Raw genomic sequence first — 26221 nt, 5'->3', positions numbered from 1 at the left:
GCTCCACGGGTGGGGACATTGCACAGAAAGTGGCTCAGTCGCCCCCTCGGCCTGGGTGGCTGCAGCGTGGCCCCTGGGGTGGGTCTGGGCCCCCCACACCCCACCCCGCCTGAGGGCACCAGCTCCGGGTGAGCGTGGCCCAGCCGTGCCAAGGGCTCTGCCATGCGCTTGCTCCAGGCAGGGGCTGGCGCACTGCTGCAGTGCCAAGGTGTTTCAGGGCCTGGCCCGGAGCCGCTCACTGCGGCGGGCACAGGGGGACGGTCCGGGGGGGCCACAGCTGATGCTGGGATGCAGCTGGCCTCAGCAGGGCCCGGTTTGCAGCGCAGGCAGCGCCGCGTGGCTGGGGGCCGTGGGAAGACGGGCGTGCGTTTGCTGCTCTGGGGGGTTGGTGCTGGGCCGGCGCTCCTCCCCAGCACAGCTGCACGGTTCAGGCTGGGGCAGGAGCAGATTCCCCCAGGACCTCCCACGGCCCCGCTCGCCCCAGGTGCCCCTCGCAGCAGTTCCTGATTTTGGTGGTTTCCTGAGCAGCAGCAATTTCCTAATTTCCTGACCCCGACACACAATTCAGCTCTTGGCCGGGCTCCACAGGGCCTCCTCTGCCACCACGCTTCTCCAGGGGAGCCGGGCCCGGCCGGACAGCCAGAGGCTGGGAGCTGATGGGCCTGGTGACCTCAAGGCCCTCAGCTCCCCCATGCTGGGGCTGTGATTCTCCCCCTGGCCGCAGGGAAACCCTGGGAGGCCCATGGCCTGGCTGGGCCAGACACAGCAAGGGTAGAAGGGGAGGGGGGCTGGGCCCTAGCACCCCAGCAGAGGGCACCTGTATGCTCTGTCCTGGGGTGGCTCCCAGCACCCACAGCAGGAGGGGGCTGCTGCTGCTGCTGGTGCAGGGCCGTCCCACCCCGCGGAGCCTGGCTCCTGCCCTAGGAGCCAGCCGAGAGCAGGGGTGGGGGTAGGTGGGGACCTGGCCTTGGGGAGCCGGAGTGGGGCCCAGCTGTCCAGCCATTAACACATGACCCAAGCCACCGCTCCCAGGGGGCTGCGAGAATAGCCCCAGTCCCAACCCCTAGCTCTGACTCAGCGCCAAGGGATGAGCCCCGGCCCCGCGCCACGCAGAGATGGAGTTAGAGGCCATGGCCAGCCCGAGCCTAGCCCTGCCTCCCCGTGGAGCAGCAGGGCAGAGGGGGAAGGGGGGACCCACACGCCCAGCTGGGGCAGGCTGAGAGTTGAGGGCAGCATGGGGAGGAGACTGGCGCATGGAGCCAGCCAGCCAGCCCCTATCCCCGGCCACCAGGAGCCGGGTGAAGGTGGCAGCAGCGGGGCAGGCGAGGCGGGGCGAGGGGACAGGCCGGGCACAGAGCACGCAGCGCGGGGCGGCTGGTTTGCATAGTTCTGAACATTTAATAACTCTACCGTTCTATCCACAACCATTAAATTAAAAACCGGGGGCAGGAGGCGACGCCTGCCTGATTAAATTACAAGAAAAAGTTACTGTGCACCAGAAAGTTATTATAGAAAACCAGGCGTGGGGGGCTCTGCCCCATGGCACCGGCTAGAGCAAGGGGGCTGCACACAGAGCTGGCCCGCCAGGGCCCGTTGCAGCTGGAACTTACCCTGGGCCATGCCCTGCCACCCACCCTGGGCAAAGGACTTGTGATCAGGAAATGGCCGGGGGGGGCAGAGGAGGGGCTCCAGCTGGGGAGCAAAACGGATTGTCACCAAGGGGGGGTAAGGCACGTCAGGAGCGGAGGGCAGACACTGCCGTGCTGGGAGCCCCAGGCCAGCCAGCCCCATGTGCCTGGGGCCCGGGAGATTCTCCAGCATGCCATGGCAGGGCCAGGGTCCCTGGGACTGGCCCCGCGGGGGGCCAGGCGAGTCCGTGCTCCTGGCCCTTTCGCATGGCAGAGCCCCACACGCCCCAGCCCTGCCAGCGGCCTGGCTGTTATTGCTGTGGAGACGGGAACGGCTGCCCCTCCCCGGAGCAGGAGGCAGCCTGACAGGCCGGGGAGGGCGAGGGGCACAGAGGAAGCAGGGTTTGCAGCGCCTAGCCTAGGCCGAGGTGGGGACAAGCCCCGGGAGGGCCCAAGGCTGGATGGAGGCAGCAGGACAGACCCTCCCCCCCCCTGCAGACAGCTGAGCCGGGCGCAGGCCACGAGCAGCCCGGGCAGTCCCAGCCCTGAGACACGTCTGAGCCCCCCCCAGCACGCGGGCGGGCCGGGCACAGGTGGGGCTGGCAGACAAGACCCGCGCCAGGCCCGTGGGGCCGGCCAACTGGGGCCACGCTAAAAACACTTTGGCGAGTTAAAAGAAACAGAAGTGGAGGCTGGGCCCGGCCAGAGCCCAGGACGGTGCCAGGCCAGCCCCTGCTCTTGCCAGGAGCAGGGCAAGGCCCCCGGGACGGTGCCAGCAGCTGGGGAAGCCCACGCCCAAGCAGGCCGGGGGTAGTGTTCAGGGCCCCTCCGCTAGCCCTGCCCGGGGCAGTGCGAGGGCAGGGCCGGGAGGGGCCGGGGAGCTCAAAGGGCACTTTGGTCTCTGATGAAGGCAGTCCTCTCGCAGTGCGCCTCGTACTCCTCGCCGTCCGACTCGGAGGGCATCTCCTCCTGCCACAGCTCCGCCGGCAGCCCCTTGTAGGAGATGAGGCCGCTGTCCAGGGAGTACACCTTGACGCCCCGCAGGCTGAAGCCCGAGCGCAGCTGCAGCACCAGGAAGACGGTGACGAAGATGAGGACGATGAAGGCGCAGCTGAGGCTGGCCACCAGGACGGCCAGGTTGGAGGTGGGCCGGGCCTCGGGCAGGCCCTTGCTCAGGGCGGGTGAGGCCCGGCTGCTCTGCGTCTGGTGGGAGCACGTCAGGTCCAGGCTGTCGTAGTGTGAGTGGGCCGGGCAGCTGAGGCACTGGTTGGCCGCGGGCCCCGTGCAGGTGGCGCAGGAGGCATGGCAGAGCACGCACAGGCGGGGAGGGATGGGCTGCAGGCTGTTCTCCAGGCCGTAGCGGGCACTCTGCAGGCTGGGGGCGAAGCCGGGAGGGCAGCGCTTCAGACAGCTCTTCTGGTGCAGGTAGAAACCTTCCTCGCACACTGCGGGGAGAGTGGGGTTAGCGCTCGGCCCGCCTGCTCCCCGGGCGCTCTGCCAAGCCCGGCCGCCCAGCCACAGGCCGGCATGCCTGCTCCGCAGGGCGTGGGATGTCTGAGCCAGGCCTGGGTGCTGCGGGGTACGGCCCTCTGCCCACCCGCCCCAGCTGCCCGGTCCTGCCCTGGCAGGGTGCCCAGCGCCCCTCACTCACCCACGCAGGTCTGGCTGGAGGTGAGGGTTTTGCAGCCGCTGCTCTCGAGCTGGTTGGAGAGGCTGGTAGGCTCCGGCGCCGTGCCATACAGAACCAGCGTGAACTTGGTCAGGGTGCCTGCAGGCAGAGGATGAGGGTGAGGAGCGCTCAGGGACCGGCTGGCCAGCCGCCCGCAGGGACACGGGAAACCCTTGCTCCTGAACGGCCTGGCTTTAATCGCGGTGTTTGGTGCCCTCCGCTGGCCACGCGCCTGCCGGTGCCCCGGGGAGCAGGGGCAGGACCGTGACAGCCAGACACAGCCCGGCTGACCCTACACAGCTGGAGGCGAGACCCCAAGTTGGGCCCCAAGAGGAGCAGCCGGGGGTGTGGGCCCCGGGCTGACCCAGTGCAAGGGGAGGACACCGCCGCCACGGGGACGCTGCATACGATGGTTCCTCCAACTCGCTGCAAGGCGGCTCAGGGCCCCCCCACCCCGTATCCGCCTGGGGCGCGGCCTCAGGAGCCCCTGCCCCTGCCGTGCCAGGCTGCGGGGCTGGCGCCACCAGGACAGGGAGCTGGGAAGGGGTCCCAGCAGCACTGAGGACCCCTCTGGAGCGCAGGGGAACAGCTCTGCTCGGGGCCGCGGTCTCCCTGCTCAGCGTGTGTCACCCAGAGGACAAGCGAAGCCCAGCCGGCCTGGTGCGACAGCCCGTGGGCCAGCCATCAGCAGGGCCGGGAGCCAGGGCTGGGGCCGGCCGGCAGGGAAGCGGCCACATGCACGCACCGTAGTTGTTGGCTTCGCTAGTGTTTTCGATCTCCAGCACCCAGTCGCCAGAGGGGTCCTCGTCCCACGAGTGCGTGGTCATGAAGGCCCAGTCGTTGAAACCGTCACCCGAGTAGTCGTGGGGCCTGGGGGTGAGAGAGAAGTGAGGCCTGCAGCCGGGGAGCCAGCCCTTGCGGGGCCCAGGAGACGGCCCTGGGCAGCTCCCAGGCTGTGGAAGCCGGAGCCCTACCTGGGAGCCAGGAGGGTGGAGCGGGTCCCCATGGGGCTGCTGAGGTGGATGGCCAGGTCCCCCCGGCGGTTGTAGGAGAGCGTCAGCCTGGCCTGGACGTGCTCCAGTCTGCTGATGTAACTGACCGTCCCCCAGCAGGCATCCACCTTCCTCCGCACCTCCAGGCGCTTCCCGATGTCTCTGCAGAGCAGAGACGTGGAGTCAGCACACGGCCTCCAGCCCTGGGCCAGCACCCACCCAGCAGGGTTCCTTGCCTAGGACAGGGGGAACCCCCCCATCCCGCCCGCTGAGCCATCCCACAGCAGCCACGCCAAGGGCCCCAGGGAAATGCCAGCCCGGCTGCTTTCTAAGGCCCCAAGATCCGGAGGAAGAGCAGGCCAGGGGTGTGGGACATGGCCCGAGCATCCTCCCCGTGCCAGCCCACCCCCAGGGCCTGAGCCAGGAAGCAGCAGTCTCCAGGTCCCAGCTGCCTGCTGCAGGCAGCGAGGTTTGCATCTGCCCCAGGCGACCTGCGCCCCCGGCTGCAGGGCCAGCACCACCGTGGGGGGGCCTGGGGAGTGGGAGCCCGGGAAGGAGCTGCCATGGGAGAGGCGCTGCGCCTGGGGGCAGGGGAGGGGCTGAGCAGCAGGCGAGGAGCCAGGCCCCCAGTGACGGGCAGGATGGGAACAGAGGAGGTGCTGCTGGCCCCACCGGCGCTCAGCTCAGCACACAGCCCCCGGGACAGGACAAGGCCGGGCAGGAGCCTTAGGAGATGAAGCCGCCTCCAGGGAGGGGCTGGGGTACGTCTGCACTGCAGTGAACCACTCCGGAGCCAGCCTGGGCCAGCTGATTGCTCTGGGACCCTCCCCCCGCCCAGGGTCCCTGGGCCCGATCGCCCACATTGCAGCTTACGCTGCCCGAGGCCTCGCCCAGCTCCGACTCGGTGCTGTGGGGCTCTCTCGACAATGCCGAGGTAGCCGGGCTCTGGCACGGAGCCTGTCCGTCCGGCGCACGGGCAGGGCACGACAGGAGCGCCCGGCCTTTCCTGTGCCATGGCAGGCAGCACGGGCACCACGTTAAGCCAGCCCCCATTTCTGGGGGGCTGCTCCGGTGAGGGCCTGAATAGCAGCACTGTGCCAGCCATGAATGGCTCCTTTCTTCACCTGCGCTGCAGACGCAGCATCGCACAGCCTGCTCCGCTCCCCGCCTCCCATCTCCTCCCTGCTCCCCACAGCTGCCAGGCACATGCAGCCGGCCCGGGCAAAGCCCAGCCTGGGGGCAGGGAGCTGCTGAGAGCCCCGGGGCACTGGAGAAGCCCAGAGGATGCTAGTCCCAGGAAGCAAGCCGGGAAGGGGCAGCGAGTGGAGACAGACGGGTGCTGCTCCCCAGCGCCCCCAGGCAGCGCCCCAATCCCTGCCGCCCCGGGCACAGCGCGAGCACCAGTGAAAGGAGCGTCTGTCCCAGCCCTGAAAAGCCCCTTGTCCAGCGCTGGCTCACGCCGGCTGCTCCCAAACCACAGCGCCCGAGGGAGCAGCGCTGGCAAGCCACGTGCAGAGCAGCAGAGCAGGGAGCCTGGCTCCCCCTGCACAGACCCGGCTTGCACAGCACCAGCTGAGCCCCAGTGCCCTGGCCGAGGCCTCTTCCCCTCAGCTCAGGGTGCCCAGAGAGCCTCCGCCCCACTGCGGCTCTGCCCCCCTGGGCACGCCACCCCCACAGCATGGCTCCAAGCCCACAACGCACTCGCCAGGCTCCCTGCCCGCCCCAGCATGCCAGGGCCCTGCCTGAGCTGCCCGGCCAACCTCTGGCTCCCACAGGGAGGTGGGCGCTCAGGGACGGGTGCAGACGAGCTGCCGGCACACGCCAACCCTCACTTTGGCTCGGTGAGGATGTCGATGACGCATTTCTGCTGGGGTCCCACGGTGGTCCAGTTCTTAGCCAGGGTCACCATTGCCCCTGCGTCCAGCAGGCCATAGCCATAGGAGTGGCTGACTGCAAAGACAGAGGGGGTGAGGCGCAGGGTCTGGGCGGACACCCAGCCCCTGCGCACCAGGCATGGTCCCTGGGGGTGCCCGTCACATGCGCTGCCCATGTCCCGCAAGCAAGCCGGGCCCCTGCCTACCCACGACCCAGGGCTCCAAGGGCAGATTCGGCTGCTTTGCTCATCCTTGGTTTTGCACCACACTCCCATCCCTGGGGCGCTCCCACGGGGCGGGGCGGGGCGGTTACCTTTGCGGCCCACACCATTGGTGGCCCAGTCGTTGGTGTTGAGATGTGCCGGCTTCGAGGTCTGCACAACCAGGTGCTGCATGTCCCGCCAGGTCAGGTTCTTGCTGCAGAGACAGAGGTGGGCTTGGCGCTTACACAGGCAAGGTCCTGCCAGGACCCAGCTCCCCTGGGAGCCTGGGATTGGGGGGGGAATCCAGCCCCGCCCCGCCCCGCCCCACCGCCCTTGCCGGGCCTTACTTGGCTTCCAGGGTGAGCGCGATGATGCCAGCAGCCAGGGGGGCCGAGGCCGAGGTCCCTGTGTGCGACTCGGTGCACTTCTGCCTCAGGTCGGTCGTCACCTGCAGGCAGAGACCAGGGCATGAGACCCGGGCACTGCCAGCACAGCCATGGCGCTGCGGAGCCCCGGGCCTCGGATTGCAGACTCTGCTCTGTCAGGAGGCCGGGCGCCCCTCGCACTCGGCTGCGGGGAGCGCGGATCCCCAGGTCAGCCAGACCGAGCCCTGGAAGCAGCTCCCAGCGCTGCGGTGCCCAGGCCCCTCAGGATCTCGCGGGGCCACTTCTGGGGAGCAGCTCGGCCCCGCCAAGGGACTGCGCCAGCAGCAGCAGCTTCCCGGTGTCGGTCAGAGCGGACTGCAGCTGCCCCCGCAGTCACGGGAAGCTGTGGCCATTCCCGGCCCCGCCCCCCCCAGGCCCCCCAGAGAGGGGCAGCCGCGCCCCGGCCGGACTCACGATCTGCTTCTCGTTCTGGCTGCCGCTGCTGTAGGTGGCGGCCAGGGTGGAGGAGCAGGCCTCGCTGTACCAGGGCACGTTGCCGCCCTGCGTGGTGCTGCTGATGGACAGCGTGTAGATGCTGTTGGTGTAGCCGTCGCAGTTGCAGCTGTCGTGCTCGCGGCCCCCGTTCCCAGAGGCCCAGACGAAGATGGAGCCGAGTCCCCCGCGGCCCTGCGGGCAGAGACAGGGTGAGGCCGGCCCCAGGCAGTGCAGCCGCCCCCCCGCCCCAGCCTGGCTCTGCTGCTCACCTGACTGACCCCTCGGGAGAATGCCTCCTCCGCCAGCCGGGCCGGCCCATCCACCGTCTTCCCGTCATCCTCGGGGCCCCAGCTGGCGCTGTAGATGTGGATGTGGTTGGGGTTCAAGCCCAGGGAGCGGGCCTCCACGGCGTCGGTCACTTCCCCATCCAGCATGCGCACGCCTAGGGCCACAGGGACGTCACCGGCTGCTCAGGGCAGAGGCCCAGCTCGCTCGAGGGGCTCCCTGCCGGACCTGCAGCCCCCCACTACGGAGGCTCACCCCGGCCGGGGGCGTGGAAGCTCTGCGCTGGGCCTGCAAGCTGCTGTTTACAGGTGCAACGCTGGGCGTGATGACGTGGGGTGGACAGAGGGAGGCAGGGCCCAGCCCCTCATGCCATCAGGCCTCCGGCCAAGGAGCTCAGCAGGCGGCGTGAAGGAGCAGAGGCTCCCAGGCCAGGCTTGGGCACATACCCACCTCCGATCCTGGCGTTGTACGCCACTCCCACGCCACAGATCCCGTTGTTTGCCACAGCGGCCACTTCCCCGGCACAGCGGGTGCCGTGCCTGCACCAGGAACAGCAACACCACAGTCAGCAGCAAAGCCCGGCCCCGCGCACACAGAGCCCAGAGCCCAGGCCACCCTCCCCTGCCCTGCCAGGCTGCCACCTGCCCAGGGGGCTGGAACGGCCGGAATCAGATCCAGCCAGCCACGAAGGAGGCTGTGTGCGCCTGGAGGGGGACATTTCCTTCCGCAGGCTCTGCCAGGGCACGTGGGATAGGGCTGCTGCCTAGGCCGCCCGCGTCGCCCCCCGCGCACTCCCCGCCCAGCTGCAGATGCTCAGGGCCTGCAACTCCCGAGGGGATTCAGGCTCCCACCATGGCTGGGACTCCCCCACCTCCAGCACAGCATGTGGGCTCAAGTAGGGGTGCTCCAGGAGCCGTCAGGCCCTGCCCAGCCTGCCGTGCCCCCACGGGGGCAGCGCTGCCCCTCTCACCTGTTGTCGTTCATCTGTGTGTAGCGAGGCTGGGGGTCTGGGTCCTGGTCGTTCACATCAAAGCTGGCACCAGGGTCCTAGAAGACAGAAGCCACCGTCAGCTCAGTGAAGCCCTGGCTTCTCCACGTTCCCTTCCAGGCCAGCGGCTGGGCAGCTGCCCAGGGCCACGCTGTGGTTCACAGCAAGCCCAGGGAGCCATGGCCCAGCCCCTACCCATGGCGTTGGAGGTGGCAGACTTCACCCCTCCAGCAACCAGGGCAGGGCTGCCTCTGGACTCCCAAATCCGGCTCAGCCCCAGGGTCCTGAGCTGCACCGGAGTGGCAGCCTCTGGCAGTGTGGGCTGGAGAGCCCAGGTCCCGGCATGCAGCACAGCGCGCCGGCCCCTACTCACGTAGTTGTCCTGTAGGTCCGGGTGGTTCTTCTCAATGCCATCATCCAGGATGGAGACGACAACCCCCCTGCCAGTGTAGCCCTGCTCCCAGGCCCCCCGCACGTTCAGGTCCCGCTGGTTCACGTTGTACTGCAGGAACAAGCCCAGAAACCCATCGCTCACACCTGACCCCAAGAGTCGTGGAGCAGCTCCCACCACCCAGAGCATCTGCAGGCTGGCCTGGTGCACAGCTCACAGGGCGGGGCACCCCAACGGCGGGGGACGTGCAATCAGCTGACTTGGTTTGGTCCTCAAGGGAGTCAGGGTGAGTGGGGGGCCCTCACAGGACACCCCAGCGCTCCGGACAGGCAGGTGCCAGGTGGGGGGATGGGACAAATGGCACTGTGTGATATGTTTATGAGTACAACGCGCCTCAGTTTCCCTCTGTACGTGGCATTGCTGCCTAGTGGGGCAGCTCAGCAGACAGGCGCTGTGCGTATCACTCACTGCCCGGCTGCAACGGACGGTTACTAACGAACGGCTCGAGCCAACCGTCAGTGGAGAATCTGAAAGACCCCGGGACCCTCAAGGGCTGAGCTGTGGACAGGTAATGACGGGGAGCTCCGGCAGGTAGAAGACGTGAACCCAGCGGGGCGCTGCAGGACTATGGCAGTGGACGGCGGCGCCGGGAGCTGGGATCAGAGCTGCCCTTTGGAGGGACACGGAGCTCCCCGGGCTCTGCGCCCAAAGCCGGGAAACCGGGGGGTTCTTTCAGCAGCAGGGCTCAGGGCAGCCCTGGCTCGGCCGTTCTGCAGAACACCGTGGCCTGGGCGTCTCGGTGCTGCCGAAGGACGTCCCCTGCCCCGGGCAGCGACCCACGGACCCGCGCTGGCTGGAAGAGGCGGCCGGCCGGGTGTCACCGCAGACACTTGCTGCCGGGCACTGATCCCAGAGCGCCCAGCTCTCCCCCAGCCGTCTCTCAGCTGGCCGTGCTGGGCAGAGCCCCGGGGAGAAGCAGTGGGGCTGGAGCCCAGAGACTCGGTCTCAGGGGCGCGGCCTCCACGCCCCTAGCCTGAAAACAGCAGGAGGCCTGGGGGATCTGGGCCACTGAAGGGCCCCTGCAAGGGACGTCTACGCCGGGGTGTATAGCACAGCGCCTGGGGAGCTGAGAGAGGCGGCCTGGCACCTGGCGAGGGGCAATCAGAGCAGGGTCTGGCCCTGGCTCTGCTAATCCAGCCATCTGCCTGAATAAAGGGCCGCAGTGCCGGGGACGCCTCCTCCCCAGCAGGGCGCTAGTGACCCTCCTAGGCCCAGATGCAGCACTGCCCCAGATTGAGTTCAACAGCCCCAGGATCAAAGTCTCCTCAGGGGCGGTCGGTCCTCACGCATGCAGACACTGGGGCCCAGAGAAGGGGACAGGATGCTGAGCTAGATGGCCCACGGTCTGCTCTAGTCTGTCCAGTCCCATGTTCCAGATGGGGAAACTGAGGCACGAAGCAGCAAGAGACCTGGCACAGTGAGGCAGCTGACTAGAACCCAGTACTGCACCCCCTTCTGGCCCCCTCCTGTATTGCACCACTCCACCCCCCCCAGTACAGCACACCCGAGCTGCTCCCCCGCGCACAGCCCCACGCCCCCCAGCCGTCACCCACCAGGTACCACTGCTGAGGGAACTTGGGATCCATGGGCTCCGTGAAAGTGTCTCTCTTCGTCCTGCGCTTTGCCACCTGCTGCTCCAGCCAATGCACCTAGACAGCCGGCAGAGGGGGATGAAGAGCACCCGCCACTGAGCAGGGAGTCTGCCCGCATCCCTCCTGCCAGCACCTTCCCCCGCTGCGTGGCCTCTGACGCCACCACCCAAGCGCGTGGCCCACAGAGATACTGGGGAGGCAGGGCAGAGGAACCAGTCTCCAGCCCCTGCAGCCTTGCGGATGAGTGCCAGGCACAGCCATTCCCCACAGGCAGCCCAGGCTGGGGACATCAGGACCCCTGGGGTGAGCCAGGACCCTGGAGCGCCAGGCAGCACGCCGGCCCAGGAGCCTGCTCAGGAAAGGGTTCTGCCGCGGCGACGGCCACGGGCCCAGGTGCGCCCCCGCCGCCTGCCAGGATAAAGGAGCGGAGCTGGCGACCCATGTGTGACCCCTGCGGAGCAGGTGGCTTAGTGAGCACGAAGCAGGGCCTGGCATTCAGTTCTGCTGCCCCCACGCTGCTCCCTTCAGCCCCCACGCAGCGCCCGCCTGAGTGCAAAGTCCTGTCCCTGTCCCCCCTCCCACAGCCCCTGCTACCCCAGCTCTGGATCCCCGGCCCACAGGCCAGCTCCACGGCAATCACAGCCTGGCTTCCCTCCTCGGCTCTGCTGCTGTCCCGTCCTGCCCTCACTGCCTTGCCAGCTGGCTCAGCCCCCGGGCTGGCCCAGGGAACCGGCATTCACTCTTCCAAACCCGAGCCAGGAGCGTCCCAGCAGGAGGGGCAGGGACAGCACGGCAGATGCCACCTACCTGCGGCTCCCTGGCCAAACGGCTGTGCCGGGACCGGTGGGGCGAGAGGGAGCGTTTCACCACCGCGCGGTGCCGGAAGTGGTAATAGTCACCGATGATCTGCAATGCAGAGAGCGGGAGTGAGCCCAGCAGAGACCGCTTTACCCCAGCACTCCACCGCAGGAGCTGCTCCTGCGTCCCCCAAGCCAGTGCTTCGGGATACGCAGCCCGGGGCCCAGGAACACACCGGAGGGGATAGGTAAGGGACAGATCCCCACTCCACTCCTCCGAGGGGCCCTATGCCCCCGCCATGCCAGTCACCGTTTACCGCATGCAGAGCTGCAGCCCAGCCTGGCCTGGCCATGGCCTCCAGCAGCCTCTGCACCAAACACCCACTCCCTGCCTGACCAGGGACAGCTCTTCCCAGAGCAGGGCCACGGCACGGGCCAGGCCCCGACTGCTCTGCCCACCCCTGCCCTCAGTGCCAGGGCCTCCTGTCAGCCCCCAGCCCCAGGAGCAGCCGGCTCTCCCTGCTCAGCACACCCAGGAAGGGAATCAGGAGACCCGTCCTCAGACACTCCGGCTCCTCCTAGAGAGCGCCCAGCCAGGCGAGCCGGAGCATTGCCCACAAGCTGTGCTGGCCGGGCCGGGAGCATAGGCGTGCTCTCACCACCTCAGCAAGGAGCAGGCAGGCCCCTGCCTCCCTCCCCAGGGCCAGCCTGGTCTGGGGAGCTCAAGGAAGCCCGGCTGCAGCAGCAGCCCCCAGGGCCAGCCCCAGAGGCACAGCTGCAGAGACCCCACGGTGGAGCCCCGCACCAGGCAGCAGCCTCTTGCTCAGCGGATGCCAAGAGCGAGGGGCTGGCAGTGAAATGCCCTCCAAGCCTGGCCAGAGTTTGCAGGGATCCGCAGGCGCTTCAGGGCTGGCGGAGGTGCCTGCTGCACTCCCAGGGCCCTGGTAACTACAGCCCCCCTCCCGGCTCACTGCGGCCGGCGGCCATGCTCCAGCCCCACCTGGCTGCATCCCCCTGGCAGGGGAGAGGCCATGAAGGCTGCAGGGTCTGTCCCTGGGGCCCGCAGCGCAGGCGAGGCTCAGGCATGCCTGTGCCGGGTGCTATTGCTCCTGCTGCAGGGGGGGCCCTAATAGCTGGAGCAGGGAGATGCCCCAGGCTGGAGGCAGTGCATACAGCAGGCTCCTGGGGACAGGGCAGGCGTGGGCAGAGAGCTGGCGTGCAGGCATCCCCCACGCTGGCTCAAGGACCCAGGGAGGGAAAGCAGTGGGGCCACCCCCTGCTCTCTTTGCCCCATGTGGCGCTGAGCAGAGACGAGCTGCATCTCGCCGCACTTGGCCTGTCCCCAGGGGAGGCAGCAGGAGGCTGCTGGGCCCATGCCAACAAGGCAGGTCTCTGGTGCAGCAGGAGCCACACGCGCCCTGCGGGGCCCTGGGTTGGGGCAGGCGCTGAGCCAACGGGAGCCGGGCAGAGGCAGAGGTGACTGAGCCCCTCAGCTTCCTAGAGCAACGGCTCCACGAAGACGCTCCCGTGCTGGGCAGGGCCCTGCCCGCCAGCGCCTGCAAATCCTCCCCGAGCAGGTGCTGGGGCCCAGGCAGAGGCAGGCAGCAGCCTCCCTCCCAGCACAGGTGGCTGCACAGCCTGGCTCGCTGCCCAGAGCTGCACGCCAGCAGCACGGGGTGGAGACCTGGCACCAACTCAGCCCCAGCCCCCTGCTCGCCGCCATGGGCTCCGCAGGGGCCCCGGGGTGACGGCACTGGGCTGGGGCTCTGCAGCTCTGGGTCGAGTGGCTGTTCTGCCGCAGACGGGCTGTGGGCCTGCGGGAGTCCCCACGTCTGGGATGCAGAGGGCGCAGCATGCCAGGGGCAGGGCTATGGGGACAAAGGCCAGAGACAGGCCCACACACATCCCCCTCCAGCGGGGCAGGCATGAGGCAAAGAACACGACCGGCTCCACGGGACATGGTGGAGAGAAAAGCGACTTGGTCCAGCGAGTGCTACGCCCTCTGCACTTTCCCGCCTGCCTGGGGCGGGAACAGGGCCTGACTGTCCCCCAGAGCGGCTCCCTGGCTCTGCCTGCTCACCAGACAGGCTTAGGGTCTGCACGGACCGAGCGCCGCGCTAGCAGGCAGCAAAGCCGAATCCCCAGCCAGCCAGCCAGCCACTCGCAGGAGCCTCCCTGCCCAGCGCTGAGTGCCCAGGCCACTGCTCCCGCGGGCAGGGCAGGGCAGGTCTCCAGCCCAGGGCACAGCTGGCTGGGCAAGCGGCATGTGGCAGCTGCCCTGGCCTGCCCACCCTGCCCCCCGGCAGCCTCTTCCGCTGGGCGCGTCGGCCAGGCCAGCACCCAGGCCAGCCTGGCCCTGCAAGGCCGCGGGGGGCAGAGGGCTGGCATGGGGCATCAGGGATCCCCGGGGGGGCTGCTGCCCGCCCCCCTCCCTCTGGGGACAGCCAGGCACCCAGCCCAGGGATCAGGAGAGACGCTGCCATGGCAACAGGCTGTAATGGACACCTGGCTGCCAGCAGCGATGGCGAGATAACAGGGGAACCGGTGCAGCAGGGGGGCAGGGCGGGCAGAGCCCACGGCACAGCTCCTGTCCGCGCCGCGCTGTGCCACGCTACCCACCACGCTCGGGGCTGGGCCGCCGGGAGCGCTGGGCCCTCTGCGCCCGGCCCACCACGTTCGGGTCCCCCCGAGCGCCGCCTCCTGCCACCATCCCTGGGCTCGCAGGCCAGCTACGGGCACCAGGGGCCGGGCGGCTGCCATGGGGGTAGCGTACCAACCCTGAGAGCCGTATGGGAAGCAGCACCTCGTCCCTCCCCCCCCCCACACACCTTCTCCAGCCCCCCTCCCAGCGGGGCAGTAAGCTCCCCCACACCAACTCCAGCCCCCCAGCAGGGCAGGACAGGGCAGGGCACCCCCCCCCACCAGTCATCAACCCCTCCCCTCCTCTTCCCCCCCCAGCCACCTCCGGGCAGGTGGTGGCAGGACACAGGCGTCCCTGGGCTGTCCCAGAAGGGCAGCAGGTGATGTTCTCAGAGGCGCACCCTGCACCCGGCCCCAGGTCTCCTTTCCCCAGGTGCTGTGCAGGCAGGTGTGGCCCAGCCGGGGACCAGGGTCACACTGGTCTACGCAGCCTCCCCAGGGGAGGGGGTGAACTGGCTGAGCCAGAAAGACGCCGTCCTCTGCTGCGGTGCCAAGCGCCACCAGCGCTGCAGGCTGGAAGGGCCCCTCCCTCCTCAAACCCACGCGGCTCTGCTCCTCCCTGCCCCCAGCTGCTGCTGCACAGCCCAGGGGTGAGGCACCCGAGCTGGCCTGGCAGGGGGCGGGCAGGAGGCAGCAGCTACCCCAGCAGGGGTTCGATCCGCGTCCTGGGCCAGGGGACCTGGCCGGAGCTCACAGCTTTGGACCCAGCGAAAGCCGTGGCCTGTGGCAGAAGGGTCGGTGCAGCCCCAATGCACGCTGGGACCTGCCCCGGGTCCAGCCTCCCGCTCCAGTAGGATGGAGACACACGGGGCACGCCGGGAGACGCGGCCCGAACAGTGGGGCTCCCCACGGAGCAAGCTGGGGCACTGCCCCTCCATCCCTGCAGCCAGCACTGCGCTGCTCTGCCGGGCAGAGGCAGGGACCAGCCCGGCCCAGCAGCACGCCGGCAGGGGCAGGGGCAGGGGCAGGGCACAGCATGGCCAGGCCAGGCAGCTCCACCCCAGGCCCGGCCCTCCAGAAGCCGCCGGAGCAGCAAAGTGAGCTCCAGCCCCGCTCGCCCTCTGACTCACGCTCCCACTTCCTGCGCTGCGCTATCCAGCCAGCAGGCTTGCGGAAAGAGCACCCCCAGCACGGGGAGGGGGGCCCTGGCCTCAGGGGGTGCTGAATCTTCCACTCCAGTTCTCAGCTCTGTGCCCCCCAGCAAACACCAACCGCCCTCCCTCCCCCGCACAGCCCGCACCCCCAGAGCAAATGCCAGGCCCTGGCCATACGGGGAAACAGGCTCTGGGAAGCCATGCTGCTCGCCCCACAACAAGCACACGAAGCCGGGGCCCTGCGTGGGGTCCCTTTATTATGGGCAGGCAGAAAGAGGCACTTCCAGAGGCAGCTCCTTTCCCACTCCCTACCCCCCCAACGGCTGCAGCCGGATGGCTCAGAGCAAGGTCCCAGCCCTGCCCTCACCAATTGTGCAACTTCCTGAGGGATTTCACACACACACACGCACACACACCCAGCCGCTTCCTTCCTGGCGGAGCCGGAGCCGGAGCAGCAGAGCCCTGCATGCTGCTGGTGGAAGAAGCCCCCTAGTCAGAGACACCCCCTCGCCCCACCCATCCCAGGACAAAGGCTGTGGCTAGGCCAGATGCTCTCCATGCCACCATGGAGTGGGCCGGGTGGCAGCAGTGGTGATTGGCACCAGACAGGCTGTGCTCAACACACCGCTGGGCAGGGCAGGGCAGGGTCAAGAGCCAGTGACTGGACCTGAGCAGCCCAGTCCACGACTTGATCCCACGCCGGGGCTTTCCCAGGTTGGGCACCTGCCCTGCTCCCGGGGGGCTCATCGGAGAACAGTGCAGAATGCAGAGTAGTTGGGTTCTCCTCCCCCCAACAGGAAATGGGGGCAGGGGAACTCCACACCCACACCCCGCCCCAGCCTGACGGAGGGTCTGCCCAGGGCCCAGCACAGCCCCACATCATGTCATTAGGGCAGATCCCAGCAGCAGCCAGTGCCAGCAAGGCAGAGTGGAGGTGAAGAGCTGCACCTGTGCACCATACTGTGCTGGGGAGAGGCCCTTCCTGGGCCCCAGCTGGTGACCTGACGCCCAGAGCAGGCAGTACAGCAGCCGTGTAACTCTGCCCAGCTGTGTCACTGCAGAGCTGTTCTCACGCAGAGACGTGCCTGGCCCGGTCTGGAATCCCGCTGGACTCTGCCTCGGCCGTACCCTGCTGCAGCAGGGGCCGCGGATTGGCTTGGTGCTGCCAAGCACCCGGGTTTCCCTTCTGCCCGCTCCACGCCGCAGCTTTAGCCTGGCCCTCTTGCTCTGGGCTGGTGAGACAGGGGCAAAGGGGCCAGCAGCCTGCCCCAGCTGATCCTTTGCTCCCCGGCTTCCCCCAGGAAACAAGCTCAGTTGCTCAAGTCTCCTGCTCTCACACCTGTGTCATCCTCTTTTCTGATGGGGACGTGCCCACAGCCAGCAGCAGCCAAAGGGAGCCCCAGCCCCACGCTGCTCCCCTCGCCTGCGCCCCTGCCCAGCCCAAGTAACTGGGCGTGAAGCAGAGAAACTGCCTGCGCAAACATCTTCATCTGCGGCCTGGTGCAGAGCTCCACAGCCCCCTGCCCTCTGTGTCCTGGTCCGGAGGCCCCAGGGGCAGACCCCCAGGATAAAGCTCCACCCACTCTGCCCCCATGTGCACAGCCCCCCACCGCGCCCCAGCACAGATCCCTGCCAAGCCCACGGCAGAGCAAAGCCCCACTCTTGCAGGGCCCATTGCTCGGCTCTGCCTCTTACTCATGTTCTGAAAACCTCAGCCAGCCCTCTCGCGAGCCCAGCTCCCAGGCCAACCCGTCCCCCAGGCGAGCCGAGCACTCACCCCTCTGCCAGGGAAGCATGGCCATCTAGCGGCACCTCCCTCTGCCGGGGGAGCCCAGCGGCACCCCTGGGCCGCTCCCCCAGGGCTCACATGGAGGGGCAGGGAGACATTCTACAGCCTGGCCTGCTGCAGTCAAGGACAAAGCAGGCGCAGGGCAGGGCAGCGTGGCACCGGCAGGCTCGGGGGCATGGGCAGCCGCTGTCTGCGCCCAGCCTGCGGGGGGAGCCACCAGCAGCGGTTCCCAGGTCTCAGCCCCCGCCAGGCCCTGGGCTGGGTCAGTGCGAGGTGCACGCCTGGGAACACTTCACGCTTCGCTTGTCACACCGCTCCGGGCCGCAGCCAGAGAGCGCGTCACATTTTCCCACAACTCTTGAGCGAGATAAAGCGATGACGCCAAGGCCCTGGGGGCAGCGCTCCCGCCACTGCTCCCAGCAAGGGGCTCAGGGACTCCAGCCTGGAAGGCAGAGCTTGACACCGGGCCAAGAAAACAAAAGGCCAGCCACGTCCCTGCCCAGCACGTCCACACGCCAGCAGGAAGAGGAGCTCTGCAAAGCATCGGCCCTTCCTCACCTCTGTACAAGGCCAGGACCTCCCCTCCAGGCGCGTCTCTGGAGAGGTGCCCACGAACGCCTTCCTTATCGCTTGACTGGCAGCCGTGCCCCCGCCAGGGGCAGCAGGCGCTGATCACTGACAAGAGGCCTGGGCCTGGGCCAGCGCTGCAGAGATAGCAGGGGCTGCGCACTCCCAGCCCCGAGATAACCGAGCCAATGGGCAACAGACACGAGGCCCACACGGCCGCTGACCGGAGGCTGCGGGCCAGGGCCCTGGCCCCCTCATGCCAGGGCCCTGGCCCCCCTCATGCCAGGGCCCTGGCCCAGGGCCCTGGCCCCCCTCATGCCAGGGCCCTGGCCCCCCTCATGCCAGGGCCCTGGCCCTGCACTGAAGGAAGGGGGCAGTGCTGACACAGGCATTTACAGAGGGCACTGCCAAGGAAAGACACGGGAGCCCTGGCCAGCCCGCCCGCTCTGGACAGGTCTCGCGCAGCAGGCCGCATGGAACGCTGGAGCTTCGTGCCCAGCTCACTGAGGATCAGCAGCTGGCGGGGGTCCGTCAGCCCTGGAGACTCGCCCCAAACGCTGCTCCCCCCGACGCAGCCTCCACACAGCCCTGCCTCGCCACTCAGTCTGCTGGGGGCAAGACCGGGCCTCCTCAGCCTGAGCATCTCCCCAGCATGCCAGGGCAGGTCAGCTCCATGTAGGGCTGAGGGGAGACAGGCAGCTCCCAGCTCACACCCAGACCTGCCGGAAGAGCTGCGCTGACAAGGCCTCGGGGACCTGCCCTGGCATCATGCAAACAAACTGGCCCAGGCCCCCAGGGAGAGCTCCTCCTGTATGGCCCTGGCCTGAGGGCCTGCACGGGGCAGGCTGAGCATCTGGACCTGGTCTGTGGGGTCGCTCCAGAGGGACAGGGACACTCACCGGCCCAAGGTTGAGGAATCCATGCTTCCTGGCCAGCCGGTCAGCCTCCAGTGGCCCCGTCGGGACGAGCACAGCCCAGGTGTTGGTGTAGACGTGCTGGCCTAGCGCCTCCTGCGCCAGCAGCGCGATGGCCACCACTGGAGTCCACAGCAGCAGCAGCAAACGGGGCCTCAGCTCCATCAGAAGGTCGGCGCGTCTCTCGCTAGGGGAGCAGGGGGTCAAGGAACAGCACCGCCTGCGGCTGCTCCCCGCTCAGAGCAACCGCGCGTGCCCACGCTCGCGCTCCAGCCTGGGGATCATGGGGCCGGTGTCTGAGCGGCAGGCTGCGCCGCGGCAGGACGGAGCCCCACGACGGACAGAGGCGATCCTGGAGGAAGAACAGCACAGGTCACAGCTGACAGGCGGCCCGTCTCCACCGCACAGACCAGCCCCACGGAGCCGCACCTCCGGGGCAGGAAAGCAGCGAGCAGGAGAGGGGGGATACGAACCCCTCCCCTCCCAGTGGGACCCTGCTCCCCGGGGCTCCGCCAACAGGCAGCCTCCGTGCTGCAGAGCTGGGCTCCCCTCCAGCGCAGGCACAGGCTGTTTGCTTTGCTATTGGCCAATGTGTGTTTATGCGCTGGGCTCACAAACAGGCAGAAACAACCCCCGGGGCAGGGAGCAGTGTTTGCCCAAGGAGGGGCGAGGACAGGAAATGAAAGCCACGGCTCCCTCTGCCCTGGCCCAAGCAAACAGGACAAACACCCCAGGCCCAGCTCGAGGCAGACCCCACCTGGCAAGGGGCAAGCGGGCAAACCACAGCTGTACGGGGGAGGGGAATGACACACTCGACCTCTCCACACCCAGCAAGAGAAACAAGCAGCCCCATACCCAGAGCTCAGCAGACGGGGCAGACCAGGGCACTGAGAAAACCCCTCCAAAGCCTCATGGAGCCAGGGGGCCTGGCAGAGCTGTTCAGTGCTGGAGCGCCAGGGCCAAGGCGGCCCAGCTCCAGGTGAGCGCTCCCAGGGACATGGGCCCCGTCACACTCAGTTCAAAGCCCTGTGGCTCCTGGCGTGGGGGGAGGATGGGCCCCAGCTCGTTGGCACTGCTGGCTGTCAGTCACGCAGCGACAGCAGAACGGCCCAGCCGGTCGCCTTCTCCGTGTCCGGGAACATGCTAGGCCCCAACAGGCAGAGCCCTGTGGAACTGGGTTTGGGGGCAACAGCTAGAAAGGGGTGATGGGGAAGTGCAAGGAACCCTGAGCTCAGCTGTGAGCAAGGAACCCTGAGAGCCCCTAGTTACACTGAGGTGGAAGATTACTGCCGGGGAGATGAGTGGCCAGCAAGGACCTGCTTCAGCGAAGGTCTGCAGGGACCACACATGGTCCAGGAGACAGCCAGGAGAGGAGCAGCACCAGGCAGGGGACATGCATTTCCAGTGCAAGCACCAGGACAGCTCTTGGCAGAAATGCCCATTTCCAGCTCCCCAGGCAGGCCTGGCATGCAGAGAGCGCCTCTCGCACTGGGGTCTGCAAGGAGGGACGTGACTCCAGCAGCAGGGAAGCCCGGACGCCGGTTCCCGGCCGCATGCCACAGAGAGCGCTTTGTTCCCGACTCATACGCGCCCTGGGCTTTCCTGAGTCACCCGGAGCCCCTCTGCTCAGCGGACACGAGGGGCCATGCTTTAGCCCCAGCAAGGGAGGAAGGGCTGCACCTAGCGGCAAGCAGCAGCTGCTCAGGGCTGGATTAAGACCCAAGCGCTACCAAGGGCCCCCGCCAGCCCTGGCTCCTGGAGTCAGGGGATGTTCTAGACCAAAGGAGAGATCCTGACAGACGAAGCCCGTGCTCGGGAAGGGACCAGCAGTGACGTTCTGAGGCAGCGGCGCCTGCCTGAGCCCGCAGACAGGCGGGGACAACGGCGCGGGCGGGCGGGAACTGTCCCATGTGCCTCAATGCCATGTGTTCACTGCACGCCCCACTGCACGGGGGACCCTGCCCCACCTCCTCAGCAGAGGGAAGAGTGCAGTGAGCCTGGCCCACTCAGGCTCAGATACAGCCTGGCTGGGGGGAATCAGTGGGGGGCCCTGCTGCCCCCCTGCCGCCCCAGGCTGCAGGGCATGGAGGAAGTCCCTGCTCCGACTGGGGAAGGAGGGGCCCTATGAACCTGCTCCCTTTTGGGCTGCCATGCTAAGTGGGGGCAGGGCTGACGTGGGGGAGGTGTAGTGAGGCCCGTGCCATGGAACGCCAGGGCCTGGCCCCGGCTGCCCTTGCCATAGGGATGGCCCGAGCAAGGCTCGCTCTAGCCCCATCTGCCCCAGGGCCAGCCCCACAGGGACAGGCTCCCCACGCCCCTGGCACTCACTGGGTGCCTGCTCCCATGGAAGAGGAGGGACTGGATTCCTTACGCTAGGCCCAGAGCCCTGACGAGAGGACGACACCCCGCAGTGCCTGCCCCTGCCTCGAACTTGCAGCCCTATGCCCACGCGGGGGAAGCCCAGGGCTGTGTGGGGCCGGGGGCAGAGAAGAGTAATGCCCAGCGTCCAGAGACCAGCTGTGCACAAGCACAGAGAAAAGGCTTGTGTGTGTGTGTGGGGCGGGGGGGACGATGACCGCCACAAACGGTTCTTATGGAGTCTGTTAAGTAGCTCAGCCAATGACTCCAGCGGCCCCACAGCTGCTCTGCACTGGCAGCACCACCAGTGGGGCGGGGGCACACCGCCAAGGCTACGCCACTGCCCTGACATTCAGACAGGGCACCCACACAACTGGGTGCGGTCTCTACCCATTGCAGTGCCTCCGCCTACCTTGAATCCTGCCTGCTCGACGCTGGCACTTAATGATAGCCTGTGGAACTCACTGACACTAGGTAATTATGCCATTCAATGCAGAGACGTGGCCAGCAAGACTACGTGGCCCAACACAAACCACTTCCTCTTGATCCAGGAGAACATGGGCTGGGGCAGCCAGCCCCCATCACTGGCCCAGCTCCCCAGCTCCAGCCTGGGTGCGCCAGTGCAATGCCCTCCCAGGTCAGCAGTTTACCCAAGTGGGGGCGATGGCTAGGCTGTTCTCTCCTGCCAGGAACACCTTACAGCCATCGGCCTCCTCCCCAGGCCCCCAACGACCCGTTTCTGAAGCGTGGGGGCTCTGAGCCAGAGAACTGCCCATCTGACAGGCTCACTCAGGAGCCGCCCGGCATAAGTGGGAATGAGAATCGCCACTTCTAGCACCGTCATTTCGGTGCGACCGGCGATGCGGCGTGCTCTCAGCCCGAGGTGCTGTGCTGGCCAGCACCCCCGGCCGCAGCCAGCCTGCCCCACCTGCCCAGCCAGGCCCTCACTCAGCTCTGGCCAGTCTGGAGTGGCAGGCTGCAAGATCACCAAACAAAGCTCCCCTCGCTTTGCCTTGGCAACTCCAGTCTCAAGCACAGGTCCCGTGACGTCCGGCATGTGCAGGAGACCAGACACCATCCAGGAGCCAAGACGCAGGCCAGGCAGGGTGGCTCTGGGAACATCCTGAGTGTGCTCGCGAGTTACGTTCCCAGCTGCTCAGAGCAAAGGGCGCAGCGCACACGGCGTACCTACTGACACGGAGACCCAGAGCAGGGGCTAGTCAGGACGACGCTCTGCCTGGCACGTGGGGCCAGGCCACCAAAGCAGCAATGCCCCACTACACACTGGGGCCATCCCCCAACCTCGCCTGCGTCCACCCAGCTGCCCAGAGCTTACCCCAGCCCTGGCCAAGCAGGCAGGGCCATCACCCCAACTCGAGCCCCAGAGCACCCCAGCCGCCATCAGGCACCGGCCCAGCCGTTCTGCTCCAGCGGCATTCCCACCTGCCACACAGGGCCAGCCGCCCTTTGCCCACCCACTCAGCCAGGGCAGGGAGCGGCAGGCTAAGGCCTACGAGGAACACTATCGCCCAGACACAGACATCCTCTGCAGCCTCTGACTCACTGCCCGGCCCGGCCCGGCCCGTCTGCCTGTCCCCGGAGTGGGAGCTGCTCCCTGCCCAGCACCGCCGCTCACGGAAACTCTCGGGCTCCTCTCCCGCACCAGTTTGTCTGCAGCCCGTGACAGCTGCGGGGCGCTGGCCGCTCCGGGCAGGCAGGGGGGTGGGAGTCAGTCCCCGAGAAAGGCGCCTGCCGCCTGCCCCGGCTTCCTGGGGCGGCGAGAAGGCCTGAGGACCCGGACAACGCTGGGGCGCAGCCCAGGAGCCCCAGGGCCGGAGCCGGGTGACAGGCAGCGCCGCGCTCCCCACACGCTCCCCCTCGGGCCGTCGCCCCCCGGCAAGGCGGCGCTGCGGGGCGCACGGAGAGGGGCTGGGCACGGAGCCGCCTTGTCCGCACGGGCACCCGCCGGCCCCGGGAGCGGGCCCCGCAGCTGTCAAACCCCAGCCCGCAGCGAGGCCTCCTCCGCGCTCCCGGAGCCCCGAGCCCAGGCCGGGCCGGCGCCTCGGCACGGCAGAGCCCCCGCCACGACGGCAGGGCCATGCCCGGCCCGCGGCCCGGCTCCATCCCTCCCGGCCCGGCCCGGCCCGCGGCCACCCAGCGCGGGCTGACGGCTCGGCTGGGCTCGGCGCTGCACGGCGAGACCTGCCCGCCGCCCCCGGCTCCGAGCGCCCCGCGCCCGCGGCACAGCCCGGGCTGGCCTGGCGCAGAGCGGCCCCGGCCCCGGCCCCGGCCCGGCGGACAGCGGGGCTCGAGCGGCGCGTCCCGTCTCGTCCCGTCCCAGGCAGCGCGGGGCGTACGGCCCCGGCCCGGCCTTACCCTGGCTCGGCTCGGCGCGGCGCGGCTCGGCGGGGCTGGCGGCCGCGGCCCTTTATGGGCGGCAGCGGCGGAGCAGCGTCACCTCGCGGGGAAGCCCGGAGCCCCCGCCCCGGAGCCGAGCCCGGCCCAGCAGGAGCGGCGGGGGGGGGCCAGGCCCGGCCGCGTGGTGACTCGCAACAGCTGTCAGCCGCCCCGCCCGGCTCGGCTCGGCTCGGCCCGGCCCAGCGGGCGCCGCCGGATGCCGTCACGGCTGCAGCGGGGGCTCCGGGCCGGCGGCCGGCCAGCCCCTCCTCGGAGGCGGCCCCCTCGGCCCGCGCCGACCCGCTCCCTGCAGTTCCGGTGCCAGGACAGGGGCTCTCGCTTCCCCGCATGAGGGTCACCCCGCCGGGCCTCTGCCCCAGCACAGAACCGGGACGGCTGCCCTGCACCTGGCCTGGCCTGGTTCCCATCACACGCAGGGTTTCCTGTGGTTCAATGGCTCTCAGCACCCCTGGCCCCCAGCACGGGGCTCAGCTCCCATCTGGGCCCTTCTGCCCCCAGCACGGGGTCCCTTCTGCCCCCAGCACCCGGCCCCTTCCCCCAGCACGGGGCTCAGCTCCCATCCGGCCCCTTCCCCCCAGCACGGGGCTCAGCTCCCATCCGGCCCCTTCCCCCCAGCAGGGAGCTCAGCTCCCATCCGGCCCTTCTCCCCCCAGCAGGGAGCTCAGCTCCCATCCGGCCCTTCTCCCCCCAGCAGGGAGCTCAGCTCCCATCCGGCCCCTTCTGCCCCCAGCACGGGGCTCAGCTCCCATCCGGCCCCTTCTGCCCCCAGCAGGGAGCTCAGCTCCCATCTGGCCCTTCTGCCTCCAGCACGGGGCTCGCCCCCAGCACCTGGCCCCCTCTCTCTCCCCTGCATCATGGCAGGGGTGTCTCCCCCTCCCACTGCAACCCCTGGTGTGCATTGCTGCTCCTAGGCGGCTGGGGCCCAGCTGGCCCTGAGGGTTTCCCTGGGGGACTTAGGCTGTTGGGTGTAAGAACACCTCTCCCCTCACTGTGTGCCTCCAGTAGAGACCTCTGCACCTGAACTCAGAATGAGCTTCTCCTTGACGGGTCCCTAGAGTATGTGCTGGCTACACAGCGAAACAATCTGCTCCCCCCTGTCCGGGCAGCCTTCCCAGCGCTGCCGAAGAGCTCTGTGCAGCTCCACAGCCTCTCTCCCCCCCAGGAGCTGGTCCATAACATTACCTCACACAGCTGGGCTGCCAGCTGTACTAAGGTGGTGAGAGGACACACATCTCTGTGACACACAGCGCCCAGCTCCATGAAGAACACAAAGGGGACGGGACTGGAGAACAGCAACCAAGGAACTCGCCCCACAGAAGCAGGGGTCCCTAACGCTGGCCATGGCAGCGGTGCTGTCGGAACAGTTAGTGCCCAGTAACCATGTCTGGGGATAAAGAACAGCTTCTTCCAAACCTGCACCAGCAGACACAGCCCCCGCACCTTAGCGAGCACGGATGGGAACAGTGTGTTTAAAACATGACCCTTCCCTGCACCCTTTGCAACCCTAGTGCCTGAATGAGAACCTGAAAGAGAAATTGACTAAAAAGTGACTGCACAGAAGTGAAACAGTGGTGGAGTTTCATCCTCCCAGCCAAGAGAAATGCACCAAACAGAAAGGGTTTATTTACAGCACAAGTACATTTGCATTTTTAATAGGACTCTGAGTCCAGGTATAAGAGCAGGGCAGATGCCAAACCTATTTCTGAGTCACGGAGAACTTGAAAGAAAATTATCTGGAATGCTTTCGGATCAGTGCACGAGCTGGGGGTATTCGTTGGTGTCTGCAACAGACCCACACATCCCACTGGGACTGGGTGAGCGGCTCCTTACGCACCTATCTATGATGCCTGGCCATGGGATTTCAGTTCCGGGTGACATACTGGAGGTCTCAGGCTGCCAGTGCTAGCACACCCTTGGAATTCCTGACTATTACAGATGATAATTTCCTCACTCACAAAGTGCTGCAGCCAGTCAGGGGGATTCTACATATGATCTCGGCGCCCTGACAACTAACAAGGAGCTGATGATAGGACTCAAAATGAATGGCAGGTTAGAAAGAAGTGCTCATGACTCGATCCCGTTTATAATGTGCAAACAGAGTGAGTCTCGCCCAGTGATACATGCACTTGTTGCTTTACAAGGGCCAGTTTCACAAAGCTGAAAAATTAAGAGCCAAATCAGCTGAAAGGAAGAATTTAATCAGAAAAATTGGAATTGTTTAAGTACACTTAAATAGATGCCAAAAAACCACAATGGAGCAAGGAAGCTGTGCTGGTTACAGATCTGCCCTGGTTTTGAAAGGACGTGATGGCAGCTATAAAAAGTTTAAAAATAATATCTAACAAATGAAAGAAAGGGGAAACTGGTAGTCGTAAGTCCAAATCAGAAGCTAGGAATTGGAGAAAACTGACAAAGGAAGCGAAGGACACAAGGAGAAATCTCTGGCCAGCAACGACAAGGACAGTAAGAATGAGTTTTTGAAGTGTGTTAGGGACAAAACCAACCTTACAAAGGGTGGACTTATCAATAATATTGTACAAAGAGCAGACGCCTTCAGTAGGTGTGTTTTGTGTTTGGGAAGATCAGCTGAGTCGTCAGATCTGTAACACCCCCTGCATTGCAGCAGTGTCTCCAAAGCACGTCAGACAGCCCTCACTCAGACAGCCCTTACTCACATTGGACAGCCCTTACTCAGACAGCCCTTACTCACATCGGACAGCTTTCACAGTCGCAGGCCCAGGTAACCTGTTGCAGACGTTGTGAAGGAGCTGGCAGAGGAGCTCCCGGTCCTTACTGCTGAGTTTCACACATCTGGGAGCAGCAGGGCAGCTGCAGGAGGCTGGGAGCTAGCGACTGTGGTGCCAGCGGCCCGGCAAGTTACAGGGTCCCAGCGAAGGGGAGGATAAACACACATCTTCCTCTGCACCCCAGCCCAGCCATGTCTTCTGCCACATGCAGGCTCCCGGGCGGCTCAGGAGACGCTGGCTGCGACTCAGCTCCCCGGCTCCTCACCCATCTCCCCGGGAAGCTGAATAGCAGATA

At 67.2% G+C, this 26221-nt stretch overlaps 1 protein-coding gene across 1 annotated transcript; it reads right to left on the bottom strand.

Annotated features, from left to right (window-relative positions):
• Nucleotides 1-719: 719 nt before the first annotated feature.
• FURIN (furin, paired basic amino acid cleaving enzyme) lies at nt 720-18795 on the bottom strand. Its single transcript, XM_067555401.1, has 15 exons — nt 18389-18795; nt 11350-11448; nt 10504-10599; nt 8873-9001; nt 8482-8558; nt 7962-8050; nt 7496-7668; nt 7206-7418; nt 6714-6814; nt 6477-6580; nt 6122-6239; nt 4272-4451; nt 4043-4167; nt 3280-3396; nt 720-3073 (listed from the first exon to the last, which is right to left on the bottom strand). Exons 1-15 carry the CDS (start codon nt 18566-18568, stop codon nt 2511-2513), a joined length of 2364 nt encoding a protein of 787 aa, XP_067411502.1. The 5' UTR covers nt 18569-18795; the 3' UTR covers nt 720-2510.
• Nucleotides 18796-26221: the final 7426 nt, after the last annotated feature.

This window comes from Emydura macquarii, unplaced genomic scaffold, assembly GCF_026122565.2.
Source record: "Emydura macquarii macquarii isolate MOO-44397 ecotype Brisbane River unplaced genomic scaffold, CSIRO-AGI_Emac_v2 contig_1644, whole genome shotgun sequence".
In the NCBI taxonomy this organism is placed as follows: Eukaryota; Metazoa; Chordata; order Testudines; family Chelidae; genus Emydura; species Emydura macquarii.
This window is presented reverse-complemented; position numbering and strand designations above follow the sequence as displayed.